At 42.4% G+C, this 15,032-nt stretch overlaps 1 protein-coding gene and 1 long non-coding RNA gene across 7 annotated transcripts; both read left to right on the top strand.

Annotated features, from left to right (window-relative positions):
• The first annotated feature begins 3,239 nt into the window (after positions 1-3,239).
• LOC116685252 (uncharacterized) lies at positions 3,240-4,014 on the top strand. The gene is made up of 3 exons (XR_004330931.1): positions 3,240-3,251; positions 3,608-3,713; positions 3,923-4,014. It is a non-coding gene; the product is annotated as an uncharacterized LOC116685252 (long non-coding RNA).
• Positions 4,015-4,024: 10 nt separating this feature from the next.
• LOC116685250 (NLR family CARD domain-containing protein 3) lies at positions 4,025-14,444 on the top strand. Of its 6 annotated transcripts, none has more exons than XM_032510403.1 (10): positions 4,025-4,032; positions 6,855-6,933; positions 7,110-7,338; positions 7,495-9,295; positions 9,401-9,580; positions 9,674-9,847; positions 10,613-10,786; positions 11,714-11,887; positions 12,722-12,768; positions 13,990-14,444. In XM_032510403.1, the coding sequence occupies exons 2-10, from the start codon at positions 6,931-6,933 to the stop codon at positions 14,427-14,429; spliced, it is 3,222 nt and encodes a 1,073-aa protein (XP_032366294.1). In that variant the 5' UTR covers positions 4,025-4,032; positions 6,855-6,930; the 3' UTR covers positions 14,430-14,444. The 6 variants fall into 6 exon arrangements, with proteins under 6 accessions (XP_032366294.1, XP_032366289.1, XP_032366291.1 ...); XM_032510398.1 differs by lacking the exon at positions 4,025-4,032 and adding an exon at positions 4,508-4,594; XM_032510400.1 differs by lacking the exons at positions 4,025-4,032; positions 9,401-9,580 and adding an exon at positions 4,508-4,594.
• Positions 14,445-15,032: the final 588 nt, after the last annotated feature.

Here is a 15,032-nt window from a genome sequence, read left to right as displayed (position 1 = left end):
GAGGAATGTGAGTATTAATATGACTGGGGGGGGGTGACTCATTTTAGACTAACATATTCTCCACACCCAGCCAGGTTTCAGTAAGACAAAATAATCAATATTAGAATCTGATATCAATTCATTTACTAGTACACCTTTAAAGAAAGAGATCTGATGTTTAAAGAGTCCACATTTAATTCTCCTATTCTTTTGAACTATTGCACTTGTTGTTTTAATTTTTATGAGGTTTTCATGCACAGCTCCTCTTCTGTTTACCTTTGATTAAATAATTTTAATTTAATGGTCGGGGGCAGACACCGTCACTATGGGATTTTTACTAGGGTAACACCTGGAATAAAGGAGCAGAGAGTGTGTTAGACTGGGACTCTGCCTCTGGTCCCAAACTATGGATTGGTCAGGGATCAGGTTCCACCAATAAACTTGTCAATGTTTCTAGAAATGAGAGCTGCTCCATCCAATGGGGATGAATGCGTCTCTCTCCGAATCGACCAGGTCTTCCCCCAGAAAGACTGCCAGTGATCCACAAAGCCCACATCATTATCTGGGCACCCACCTCGATAGCCAGCGGCGAAATGACGACATGCGGCTATACATGTCATCGCTGGTTAGATTTGGCAGGGGTCCAGAGAAAACTACGGTGTCCGACATTGACTTCGCGTATGTACACCACCGATTCAACATTAATCTTAGTAACTCCGATTGCCGTACCGGGAGTCATTAACGCCAACGTGAAACAATCTTGCTGTATTTACGTTTATCCTTAGCCAGCAGTTTTCAGTAAGACTCAACGTCGCCCGCTCTAGCCCCCGGGATGCCACTTAACTACGCCGCCGGCTTCGCTAACTTCACGTTTCTCAGAATGGAGCGCCGATAACCAGAGTTGGGTTTCTCAGCGAGGGTGTTGCTGAGTGGGGAAAATCTGTTAGAAACTAACAGGCTGGTGGCGGTCCGACGCCTTGGAAAGCTTACGACTGTCCTTCCTCGTCCTCGCACAGTAACCCACGCACTATGTCCTGGCTGATCCGGAGTTCGCGAGGAACGGCTACCAGAGGCTAACTCAGGCTCAGGCCGGCCGTGCCGACTACCGGGGGGGGGTTAGCTACAGTAACTGACGACAGATCTGTCATGGTGCGGATCCGGACTTCTAACTCACTAAGCCTCGCCTCCACGTCCAAAATAAACTACATTGTTACACACGCCATCACCGCTAAAGAATGCAGAGGAGTAACTAAACATCTCACACATCTAGCAGGAGAAAGTCGGAGAGGGGGCCGACATATCAACTGCTAGGCTAAAGTCGTTAGCAGCTAAGCTAAAGTACGGTAGCGTTACTACCAAGCGTTAAAACAGCTGTTATTTAAACAAAAGTCGCTAAAAAATGAGAAGATATGTGATTGCTTAGGCAGAACTGCTATAAGAATAAGTGTTTAGCGGACAGTTAGCCGCTGTAATACATTCTAACAATCTGACTGGTATGTCGTGGGCAGCAGAGCTACCAACACGCAACCAACACACAGGCACAGGAAACGGAAATGAGTCAGGTACGCTTACGTAATGCCTCGACAGACGCAATGCACATAAAAGAGACTTCAGATTATCACAATACAGGCCCCTTCAGTAGACTGACTACTGTAACGGTGTCTTTACAGGTCTCCCTAAAAATCAATCAGACAGCTGCAGCTGATTCAGAACGCTGCTGCTCGAGTCCTCACTAAGACCAGAGACGGGATCACATCACTCCAGTTCTGAAGTCTTTACACTGGCTTCCTGTACCTCAAAGAATTGATTTCAAAGTACTCTACTAGTTTATAAATCACTTACGTTTAGGTCCAAATACATTTCTGATCTGCTACTACACTATGAATCACCCCGACCTCTCAGTCATCTGGGACAGGTCTACTTTCTGTCCCCAGAGTCAGAACAAACAGGGTGAAGCAGCTTTCAGTTTCTATGCTCCGCATATCTGGATAAACTCCCAGAAACCTGCAGATCCGCTGCTACTCTCAGTTCTTTTAAATCAAGGCTGAAGACCTTTCTTTTTGATGCTGCCTTTCTTTAAATGACTGCTCATTTCTTTAAATTTCTTATGCTGCACTGTAACTTTTATTCTTGTGTTTTATGTTTCTATTTTTTAACTGTCTATTCATGTGTTTACCGTTTTTTAATGCTTATGATTTTAACTGTTTGTACTTGTGTTTTATCTGTTTTAATGATTTTGTGTAAAGCACTTTGAATTGCCCTGTTGCTGAAATTGCTATACAAATAAAGCTGCCTTGCCTTGCCTAAGTATAAAGCTGCACTTTGTATCTTTGTTGTGTGTGTGTGTGTGTGTGTGTAGGTGTGTAGGTGTGTCCTGTAGCTGGTGATCAGGTGTCTTGATAGGGACATTAAAGTTCAAAGTCTTTCTCTGGTACTTCACTCCGTCCTGTGTTGTGACGCAGGATGTTCCTCCAGGTTAACTGTTGGTAAGTAAAACTTTTCAGCTGATTTCTGATCTGTTAGTTTCATCAAACTGTAAAATGGGTTGGAGAGTAAGTTTGGTTAGGGTTAAGGGTAAATGTAAAGTAAAAATCACACAGGGGACAGTAAAATGTCCCCTGTGTGATTTATATTTGATATGAGATTATTGTGTGACTCCAGCTTCTCTCACTCCCCCCCACTTCCTCTCTCTCTCTCACTGGTCAACTCGTGCTCTTTGCAATTCAGCAGGTTTTTACTTTTACTTTGTCTTGTTGTGACGCAGATGTTCCCCCCCCCCCGTTAAACATCTGGCAATTCCACTTTTCAGCTGCTTTTGATCTTTCATTAAACTGTAAACGTGTTTTGTGGGAGAAGAGTTGAGCTTGGTTAGGGTAACTGTAACAGTGATTATTGTTAGGGGTGTTAGGGTTAGGGGTCTTAAGGTTATGGGGGTTAGGGTTAATATATGGGATCCTAGATGAATTTACATTTATTTTATAATATTAATGACATATATGAAATACAAATATTATTATTTATTGTATTTAATATATTGTATAACTCTTTGTGCAGCCTTAGGCTGTCACACAGTGATCTTGTTGTGCTAAACGATGACAAGGAAGTGTTTGAACTTTGAACTAAATTCCCCAAAAAATAATCTTTAAAAACAGAAATGAAGAAGAGCTGCTGATGGTCGCCTTCCAGAAGCTGTAACATCCCGGGAAAAATGTTCAGTAGAATCACAAAAGAATCAAAGAAGTTAACTGAAGGAGTTTTTAAAAGTTGAAGAGGTCCAAGGAGTTAAATCCTATTTTATGAGATTACATAAAACTTTATGATCGGCAGAGACAATGGTCATCCATTGCTGTAGCACAAATACTTAAAAGGAAGTAAAGAAATGCAGAAAAGAGTCCCAAAATAAACACACATTACAAGAATATAATACCATCTACAATAATACCACCAATAAATACACCTTATCATGTTAACATAGTAATGCTTACTTACTTAGTTTGTATTCATATAGTTATACTATAGAAAGATAATCTGGTATATAATGCAATAAAACATCACAACATGATAGTATATGGCACATTGGAATTTTACCCTTTTATAGGCTGACAGTAACAGAGGTGATGTCTCCCAGCAGGTGTGGACTCTGCTATGAGTCAGTGTGAGGACAGAGAGGAGGGAGCCCCTCCCTCTAAAACCACTCTGTGGGGGGACCATGACAGCCAGACCAAAGCTCAGAGGTGAGATGATGATGGACTCTTCTCCATGTTAGAGCTCAGCACTCACATCACTCCTCCATCAGGATTCCCTCTCAATATCTAGTAATAAGAACTTCTTACTGAATACGCAGCAAAGAGACAACCACTGCTTATCTACTGAGATGAGACGCCATCTTTCATCAGATTACATTTTGGTGAATAGTAAATCATCCACGGTCTTGTTGTATCAGGATGCAGCAGCAGAAACCTGGACCTGGACCCAGCTGTGTGTCCATGAAGAGTGACCGGTCCATGGGTCGTCCTATTGACTTTAAAGATGGACAAGTGCTGTTGATGGAAGGTAAGAATTTAAAAGTGAACGTTGTTATTACCTGACTCTCTCAGAGCTTCATAGTCGGGGTTTGGCGATGCCACGTAATGTGGTTTTGATCTGATGCCCAGTGATACCAGGACCAGGACCACCAGACAGGTCTGACCTGCAAAACAACCTTTCTTACAGCGGTTGAAAGTCTGTTTTCAGGAACATGAGTTGATTAATTACAAATAAAAAGCACTGAAATCCACTGAAATCACAAGTCATTGTTGTCAAGGTTTTGATTTTGTAAACTTGAGTCTAAAGTCATCAGACTCATGTTGAGTCAAAGTGATGTGAGCTTCTGCTTCATAATAATAATTTATAATAATAATTTATAACATTCATCCTGGCAATCAATTCTTGAAATAACACTTATATATCATTATTGTTAAACTAGTTATAAGTATTAATTTCAACTTCAACTACTTTTCATTAGTCTGCAATAAAGACCTGTACCTGGACCTGGACCCAGCTGTGTGTCCATGAAGAGTGACTGGTCTATGGATCGTCCTATGAAGTTTAAATATGGACAAACGGTTGATGAAAGGTAAGAATTTAAAACTTTGTTATTATGAGACTCTCTCAGAGCTTCATGGTCTAGGTTTGGCATTCTGTGATTTTAATCTGATACCCAATGATAACAAGACCAGAACCACCAGGGCCCAAGACAATTGCCATTGGTTTAGAGAAATGCCAATAAACCAGATCAGAACCTTTTTTAGAAGTAATTGTAACAGTAGCAATAATAACACTACAAAAGAAACCAAAACAACCCATCACTAAGTCTTACAGTCCTGGGGTCTAATTTATAAAACTGTGTGTGACTAAAAGTGTACTACACCCAAATAATTTGTGATTGTTAACACCTTGCCAAAAGCACAGCATGAACTCTACTCTAAAGTGTAAAAGGCAACATCTTCATGCAGGTGTTGTCACCAACAGTATTAGAGTTCAGACTGATAACGAGGACATTAAGTGAAAAGATTGTGCGAGAGCTTAACAGCTGTATTTCCCACTTTGACATTTGATTATATATTCTCAGTTTTAAAGACAGTTATTTGTATCTCTGTGTGTACTTTGTCTACAGCAATCCCACCAATCGGTCGCAAAACGTCCCAGTTAGAGAGGAAAAGGCGCAAGAAGAAAATAACCAAGAGGCCTGCCTTGTTGCCTTGGGGCGGCTGTGGCTCAGTGGTAGAGCGGTTGCCTGCCAATCGGAAGGTTGGTGGTTCGATCCCTGCCCCTGCAGTCATTGTCGAAGTGTCCTTGGGCAAGACACTGAACCCCGAGTTGCTCCTGGTGCTGCGCATCGGAGTGTGAATGTGTGTGAATGTTTATCTGTTGAGCAGGTGGCACCTTGTACGGCAGCCCCGGCCACAGTGTGTGAATGGTGAATGTTTCCTGTAGATGTAAAAGCGCTTTGAGCAGTTGTTAAGACTGGAAAAGCGCTATATAAATACAGCACATTTACATTGTTTCACCATCTTTTTGAAATATTTTTGAAAACTTCCAATTTTCAGCTTGTAGCTTGCTAGCTTGTAATGTGTTGTGGTTTCAACTAGCAATGGGATTTGAAGAACAGCAACACAGAGATCGGAAGATGAAGGGTACGCGCCAGATGTCAGGCAGTTATCCTGGAAATATACTTCTATTAATGCAGATTACTTCGCACCGCTCTCTGCAGCGCATTCCTGGATTTCTTTCAGGAATGCTTCGTACTTCCAAAATTTTAAAACCAAAGAGTTGTAAGCATTTGTCAATATACTGCATGTCACGATTTAGATTTTAAGTTCCAGAATTCATCAAAATTAGCTTTCCAGTTTGAACTATCTAAAACAGAAGCACGATCTACAAGTACCCCAGTATGTTTTCTCTCTACGTCCCCGCCTACATACACGACCAAAGAAAAAAAAACAAGAGACACAGTTTAGCTTACCGGTTGGCAGCATGCAGCAAAGGACACTGGGTAACATTTACTCATCAGAGTTGGAGATGACGGAGAAACAACAGAACTGTGGGAAAATTTTGCCTTCCCTGTGAGTGAGATACGCAAGCAAATATCGAAGGTAAAGCATATCGGCCCAAAAACAAATCCTCAAACAAATGGTGTATTCAAGTGCACCTCTTTAAAAACTCTGAGAAACTGTTGTTGTTGTCCCTGTTAATAAAAGGTTCTTCTCCTGATTCTGAATGTCCGTACAATAATCCTGGATACGACGTCCTAGATGCATTTGGTGATTTAGCCAACGACCGCATCCATGTATGAGAGCCACAGTTGTCATCATCAGGACTGTGCACAGATCATTAATGTTCTTAAACTGAGTTTAGGACGTCATTGTTATAATAGCGGAATAAATGCATATTCTTTCTGAAACCGGAAATTGAAATATGATGGCCGGTTTGGCCTGGGATGGACCGGCTGTTTAGGAAATCTCCTGAACCTCCGATTGCCAGTCCGCTCTTGGTGTCCTTCTTGAATCATGGGGGGACTACAGACTGGAGCAGTGAGAGGTTGAAGGTTACCTGAGCACTGCAGGTTTCCTCTTGTAGTCTGTGATGGTTCTCAGTCCAGACCACAAGTTCCTGGTTTTGGAGCTCAGGTAGATAGAGTCCACAGCATTCCCGTATTGTCTCTTTGCACTTAAACTCAAATTGCCAGACCACAGCGCTGACAACGATCCTCAAACGATATCCAATCCTTGTCCTGAACCACATAACACTCCTCAAGAGCCACAGTTGCCATTGTGTCATCATCAGGACTGTGCACAGATCATTAAATGTTCTTAAACTTGATGTTTTCTCTACAGAGTTCACCAGAAGAGCTCAGAGGGCCTCGGTGGTCAGTCTGCCCTGCAGCAGCAAAAAGACCTGGACTCCATATTTATGGTGTGTACATATTAAAAGAATATTTTCATTATTATCTACAGATTAAATGATAAACTACCATTCAGATCCCAATAGTCTCCATGCTGCTCTTTTCAAACCAGCAGGCCTTCAGACTGTGAGATGAATCACATGTTGAGTTCTTTAAACTAAATGTTGACTTTATCATTCTGGTCCAGCTGCTGGAGGAGAACATTGTCACTTTTGTAAGGAAAGAGCTGGAGAAGATTCCGAAGGTTCTATGTCCAGATTACCCAGAATGCTTAGAGAGTCAGAAGGAGGATGAGGAGGTTTTGGAGGGTGAGGATGAAGAGCAGAGGAGGAGCAGCAGAGAAGCATTTCTGAAGATCACACTGCACTTCCTGAGGAGAATGAAGCAGGAGAAGCTGGCTGACCGTCTGCAGAGCAGTAAGAGGATTTTAACACATTTATCATGATCGAAAAATGTGACAACTGTATATTTCCAAACTATGCTGTAACTGCACACATTGCATCAGAACCAAGGCTGTTTTAAAAAAAAAAAGCCTTAATGTTTAGATTCTCTAATATTATTTGTTTCTTTAGAAACTAGTGTTGCAGGATGCCGCCCCAAACTCAAGTCCAACCTGGAAAAGAAGTTCCAGTGTGTGTTTGAGGGAATTGCTAAAGCAGGAAACCTACCCGTTCTGTATCAGATGTTCACAGAGATCTACATCATGGAGGGAGGGGCTGCAGGGGTCAATGAAGAACATGAGGTCAGACAGATTGAAACAGCATGCAGGAAACCAGACAGACCAGAAACAATAATCAGATGTGAAGACATCTTTAAAGCCCCACCTGGAAGAGATGAACCAATACGAACCGTGATGACAACGGGAGTGGCTGGCATCGGGAAAACAGTCTTAACACAGAAGTTCACTCTGGACTGGGCTGAAGGCAAAGCCAACCAGGACATCCAGTTCATATTCCCATTCACCTTCAGAGAGCTGAATGTGCTGAAAGAGAGAAAGTTCAGCTTGGTGGAACTTGTTGATTACTTCTTTAGTGAAACCAAAGAAGCAGGACTCAGCAGGTTTGAAGAGGTCCCGGTGGTCTTCATCTTTGATGGTCTGGATGAGTGTCGACTTCCTCTGGACTTCCTCAACACTGAGATCCTGGCTGATATTACAGTGTCCACCTCAGTTGGTGTGCTGCTGACAAACCTCATCAGGGGAAATCTGCTTCCCTCTGCTCTCCTCTGGATAACCACACGTCCTGCAGCAGCCAATCAGATCCCTGCTGAGTGTGTTGACATGGTGACAGAGGTCAGAGGATTCACTGACCCACAGAAGGAGGATTATTTCAGTAAGAGATGCAGAGACAAGAAGCAGGCCAGCAAAATCATCTCCCACATCAAGACATCACGAAGCCTCCACATCATGTGCCACATCCCAGTCTTCTGCTGGATCACTGCTACAGTTCTGGAGAAGGTGTTGAAGACCAGAGAGGGAGGAGAGCTGCCCAAGACCCTGACTGAGATGTACATCCACTTCCTGGTGGTTCAGTCCAAACTGAACGTTAAATATCATGGGAAATCTGAGATGGATCAACACTGGAGTCCAGAGTCCAGGAAGATGATTGAGTCTCTGGGAAAACTGGCTTTTGAACAGCTGCAGAAAGGCAACCTGATCTTCTATGAATCCGACCTGACAGAGTGTGGCATCGATATCAGAGCAGCATCAGTGTACTCAGGAGTGTTCACACAGATCTTTAAAGAGGAGAGTGGACTGTACCAGGACAAGGTGTTCTGCTTTGTCCATCTGAGTGTTCAGGAGTTCCTGGCTGCTCTTCATGTCCATCTGACCTTCACCAACTCTGGAGTCAACTTGCTGGCGGAAGAACAAACAACTTCCCGGCTACCTAAAGTCTTCAGAGTCAAACCCAAATTAAACCATCTTCATCAGAACGCTGTGGACAAAGCTTTACAGAGTCCAAATGGACACCTGGACTTGTTCCTCTGCTTCCTCCTGGGTATTTCACTGCAGACCAATCAGGGTTACTTACAAGGTCTGATGACCTTTGTTGGAAGTAGCTCACAGACCAATCAGGAAACAGTTGAGTACATCAAGATGAAGATCAGTGAGAATCTGTCTGCAGAGAGAAGCATCAACCTGTTCCACTGTCTGAATGAACTGAATGATGGTTCTCTAGTGGAGCAGATCCAACAGTCCCTGAGTTCAGGAAGTCTCTCCACAGATAAACTGTCTCCTGCTCAGTGGTCAGCTTTGGTCTTCATCTTACTGTCGTCAGAAGAAGATCTGGATGTGTTTGACCTGAAGAAATACTCTGCTTCAGAGGGGGCTCTTCTGAGGCTGCTGCCAGTGGTTAAAGCCTCCAACAAAGCTCTGTACGTGCACTCACAGCTATTCAGATGAAAGGCAGTTTTTCTTTAATTATAATGTATTTATGTTTTTTGAAGCTGTGTTGTCATGCATTGCTAATTCCTTTTCAGGCTGAGTGGCTGTAACCTGTCAGAGAGAAGTTTTGAAGCTCTGTCCTCAGTTCTCAGCTCCCAGTCCTCTGAGAGTAGTCTGAGAGAGCTGGACCTGAGTAACAACAACCTGCAGGATCCAGGAGTGAAGCATCTGTCCTCTGGATTGGAAAGTCCACTCTGCAGACTGGAAGCTCTCAGGTTGGTGTTTAGTTAAATAAAAAGTAACACCCTGTGAGTGGTTATTTTCATCCTGTTAATTATTGGATTGACTTTTTATTGAATCCCTTTCAGACTGAGTAGCTGTACATTGTCAAAGAGAAACTGTAAAGCTCTGTCTTCAGTTCTCAGCTCCCAGTCCTCTAGTCTGAGAGAGCTGGACCTGAGTAACAACTACCTGCGGGATTCAGGAGTGAAGCATCTATCTTCTGGATTGAAGAGTCCACACTGCAGACTGGAAACTCTCAGGTTGGCTCTCTGCTTTATGAAAATGATGAAATGAACCTCAACAATGTTTCCTACATGTTACAAAGCAATATGTGGCGCGCGGTGTCTGACCAGGGGGTGAGGGGAGAATACTTTTTTAACAATTGAGGAGGACACGGTTTTGGATGCTGTCCTTCTCTCCTACTGTTTCTTCAATGCACAACAAATCTACGTCTTTCTCTTCCTGACCCTGTCTTTCTCTTTGAGCAGCACTGGTTGAAGGCTGAAAATATTGTAAACAATTTAATATCATAACTAATTACACTGGTTGGACTGTTCAGCTCTTTTTCAGACTGGCTGGTCCTCATCCTCAACACGTGTGTTTTCAGTCACAGAAAATACTTTTCAATACTCATTTGGATTAAAGCAGCAAACATTCAGTGTAAGAGTACACAAATGACATAACATTATCTACAATAAGTTTATTTGATTTACCTCTGCTACATAGTGTTTTGACCTCGACAACCAAACTACATTTTACCGCAAACATGAGACTAGGTAACTTTCTAAAGCAGGCGCAATCCCTTGTTTGGTAAGAGTCGGATCAGGACTCCAACAATAACACACTGACAACATTGTATTCATATAATCTGAGCTCCGGCAGCAGCGTCTCTTCCCCCGGGCAGGAACACAGCTTTGCCTCAATGCTGCGCCAGACAAAATAGTCTGTGTGGGAAACACTGCTCTAACTTGTTTATTCCTTAATATACTAATGTGTGGATGGCCTTTCTATTGAATCTCTTTTAGGCTGAGTGGCTGTACATTGTCAGAGAAAAGCTGTGAAGCTCTGTCCTCAGTTCTCAGCTCCCAGTCTTCTAGTCTGAGACAGCTGGACCTGAGTAACAACAAGCTGCAGGATTCTGAAGTAGAGCTGATTTCTCCTGGACTGAAGAGTCCACACTGCAGACTGGAAACTCTTAGGTTGGTGTTCAGTTATGACCTGAGTAACTTTAAATTTAAAACAACATTCTGTATCATTTATTTATTTTTTGGGGATTTGTGTCCCTACAGTTTCACAGTAATTTACTTCATTACTGCTGTCATACTTCTAGACGTGCATTTGTTATGATTACATATCTTGTAATAAAAATCTAGTGGGTCAACAACTCTGCTAACAGAGCCAATGACACAATACATAGCAAGCCAGCTAATATTACTTAATATTCCCACAACAAGAAGGCCAGCTGGCTGTCCTGCCCTTTGTTATTTTGTGAAAACTCTCTGCAACGTCTCAAAGCCAGTCAGAGTTTTCTGGCCGCAGCTCGGCTGAGGAAGAAGATGTGACGGTCCCCTTTGTGACAGTCTCACTACGTTGTGTATGTGGATCTGCATCTGCATATGGGGAAACCAGACCGAATCAGGATAGACATATCCACATCACAGACAGAAACATAGAAGCCCACAGCAGTTATCTGGAGTTCTGCTCTTTATTAAACTTGAATTGTATCGTGGAAATTGTTATTTTTAACAATAGTATGACAATACATGTCTTACAATACCTTGTCTCTGTCACAGTAAGATGTAAAATCAAATAAAAGCTCAGCTTCTAAGGCCATTCTTCAGTATAAGAATAAAGTCTCTGAAATAGTATAGTGTCACAATGCAAAATAGGCTACATTTAGCATTCAGCTCTGAGCCTAAAATTAGCGATTCACTTATTGTGCTACGTTTTTACAGGCAGCTTCAACAACAGCAGAACGGAGCAAACAATTAATTTATTTATGCTTTTGAAAGTAATAACTGCAAAACAATTACAAACATGGTTTATTTCTCTCTCTCTCTACTGGACAATGACATTTTCAAGTACAGCGGGACTGTGAAGCTCTCTGCCCATTTTTTTGTGTGTAGTCTCTGTGGCTGTCTGATCTCAGAGGAAGGTTGTTCTTCTCTGGCCTCAGCTCTGAGCTCCAACCCCTCCCATCTGAGAGTGCTGGACCTGAGCTACAATCATCCAGGAGACTCAGGAGTGAAGCAGCTTTCTGTTTTACTGGAGGATCCAAACTGCAGATTGGACACTCTCAGGTATGGACGGACCAAGACTTAATTTTATTTATTTTTTGTCACTAACTGAGAAACTCTGTTTAATGTTCAATGGAGGATCTAAGTGAAGATGTATTACAGTGGTTCTCAATCTTATAACACAAATACAGATATTTATTCAAAGTCAGAGGTCTGCAATGTACGGTGGCCCTGAAGTGCAAATCACAACAGCAAATAGGAAAACAATTCAACAAGTCATAAAGCACAATGACTAATAGCAAAACCTATTTACATGTCATTTAATTAGACATTTTCCACATCAAACTAAATAAAACGCCTCCAGACCTCCAGCCTGTCAGTCTGTCACCAGGGCACAGAGAATGCTGTTGTCATGTCTCAGAGTAAAGCCGCCTACACATGATGGGGGGCAGAACCCCTCTGCTCTGGCCGCTCCATTGATTTCCTACGGGGCGGGGGGGCAGTGGTGCCGCTTTGATCTGCACTCAACGTTCAAATTACTTCAACTTTATCTAGTTGCCGCTGACCTTTGGTACGCACAACAAATTAGATAATGGCACGTCATTATCTAGCACTGGGAAATAGTTTCCTTGCCAGCCTTAATGACGTTTACCTGCGCTGTGCTTTGCTCTGCATCCTACCTAGCGGTGCGCAGAGAGCAAATTGCGTATCACGTGTAGGCGGCTTAAGTGTAACCACACCGTGACAGCTTTAGCAGCATTGCCCTGACTTTGACTTGAACAAGCTGCAGAGTCGACGTAGTCTCACTCTGTCTCATTTCCCAATATGATGGTTAAACCTTCAATTATCCACAGCCCTATAGTATGAAGTGGACATTGTCTTTGTGTCTTACTGCAGGGTGGACCATGGTGGACCTCAGAGACTGAGACCTGGTCCGAGGAAGTGTGAGTGTGTTTGAAGTTTGCTCTAAGAGAACTCAGCTGTGTGTTACACTAGTTTAACCCCTTCCTGGTGCTGGAAGTATAATATGAGATGAAGTTACTTATTATGGTGAATTGGCTAAATCTCCCTTTACCAGGGAATGTTGTTATTATAGGCATAGGTAACTATAAAGAAATAATCAACAAACAAGAACGCGGTGCCTCCACTGTGGAACTACTTAACTCACTATGAGCTATATCGGTATTTCAAAAGTGAAAAACATTTAATGTCTGCAACACTGCTTTAAACTCCCATATTTAATGAAAGGTTTCCACCCAGCTGGGTTAGGCCTGAAGAAGACCCAGCAGAGTTTAAAGCAGAGTTTAAAGCCGTGTTGAGGACATTAGATCTTTTTTTACTTAAGTATTTTTTATTTGTCCTGCACCTGCCAAAAGGTAGTGAAAGCCAGGTAAAAATGTACTTATACTTACTATTATGACTATATTAATTTATAATCCACAAACAAAACAAACTGAACACGTTGATCTAACAGAACTAATGAATACATAAATACATGATCAACAGTCGAGCCAACAGAAAGCTAACTTTGTTTCTTTATTTTTTATTCACACATAAGTTCTGTTCAAGTACCTTTCAGTTTTCTTCTCTGGATGTTTTTAATAAATAAGCGTTGAAAAAACTCACAGTCCATGAACACAACACGGCATAATTAATGTCCCAAAAATGTTTAAAAGGTAAATAAAGTGAGTTGAGGTAGATTTATCTTCCAGTTCCTCCCTGATGGGAGACCTGGTATCAGATATACCACACAGACACAAACATACCAAAAATCCTCATTTTTCATCCATAAACTGGTATTTCTATAACTGAACATCAGCTAATAGCAGTTTTAGAAAGCAGATGGTTCAGAGCTGCGTTGTGCTGCAGTAGAAGAAGATGGGACAGTTTTATTAGTGAGACTTTATTCAGTTGATGTTTCTAGATTTGGATCATCAGCTGTCCTCATCGGGTCAACACGAGGACAAGAAGCTGGACATTGTTGACATGTTGACTCTCATGTTCAGGAACTCTTCATTTTGGTAGAACTGGACTGTTAAACATCACTCACAGCTGAATATGATATCAACGTTTGAAGGGGTTTCTTTCAGTTATTGTCAGTAAAGTTGTTAATAAATGATGAGATGATAACCTGCAGCTGTATTGTGTCTTGTTCTCTCCATCAGATGTCTGTGAACTGGAACTGGACATGAACACAGTACACAGAAACCTCAAACTGTCTGACAACAACAGGAAGGTGACAAATGTGGAGGAGGATCAGTCATATCCTGACCATCCAGACAGATTTGACTGGTGGCCTCAGCTGCTGTGTAGAGATGGTCTGACTGGTCGCTGTTACTGGGAGGTCGAGAGGAGAGGAGAGGTTCATATATCAGTGAGTTACAGAGGAATCAGAAGGAAAGGAGACAGTAGAGACTGTGTGTTTGGATATAATGATCATTCCTGGAGACTGATATGCTCTGATGGTGGTTACTCTGTCTGTCACAATAACAGAAGAACAGACCTCACTTCCTGCTCTGTCTCTAACAGAGTAGCAGTGTATGTGGACGTTCCTGCTGGCCTCTCTGTCCTAGATCTAGCTGTTGAGCCGCTCGTGATCGACTAGTTGTGCTTTCAGAGACTGTGGGGGGTTCAAGAGCGCTCCCTGTCTGTGGAAGTTTCGAATTGTCGCATACTGAGAACATTTTTTTTCACGAGCCATCCCAGGTGCGTTTCCCCGGCTTCAGGTATGAGCTCTGAGTATCACAGACCCGTCCGTCGCTTCGTGTCCACTCTCTCTGTAAAGACAGAGGTGAGCAGCGCGGCTGGTGGACCCGCTCTGCTGGGGGCAGTGACGCGTTGCATCCGTGTAGACCTCCGATGAAGAGCAGCGTACAGCCTCCTCAAAACTTTGTCAGAGACCAGAGACCCAAATGAGCCTCTGTGTCTGTGCGACGGTCTGAATGAGATACTATCATATCAGCGGGGCAATGACATGCACAGCAGACTATATTACAACTCTCCAAATCTCGGACAACAGAGATGGGAGGAGTTATATTTTGAATGTGCACAAAGTTGTAAACATGAGCAAAAATCTGATGAAACACATCTGAGCTGTACTATACTATATATAAAAACTATATATACTATACTATATATACTATACTGCAACGTTGGGCCACTATTGTGCTTCTCTAACCTCGGTGCATCTCTAAATGTAACTGTAAAT

Source organism: Etheostoma spectabile, unplaced genomic scaffold (assembly GCF_008692095.1).
Source record: "Etheostoma spectabile isolate EspeVRDwgs_2016 unplaced genomic scaffold, UIUC_Espe_1.0 scaffold00569702, whole genome shotgun sequence".
Taxonomy (NCBI): domain Eukaryota; kingdom Metazoa; phylum Chordata; class Actinopteri; order Perciformes; family Percidae; genus Etheostoma; species Etheostoma spectabile.
Note: the sequence above shows the minus strand (reverse complement) of the source record. Positions and strands in the feature narration are given on the sequence as shown.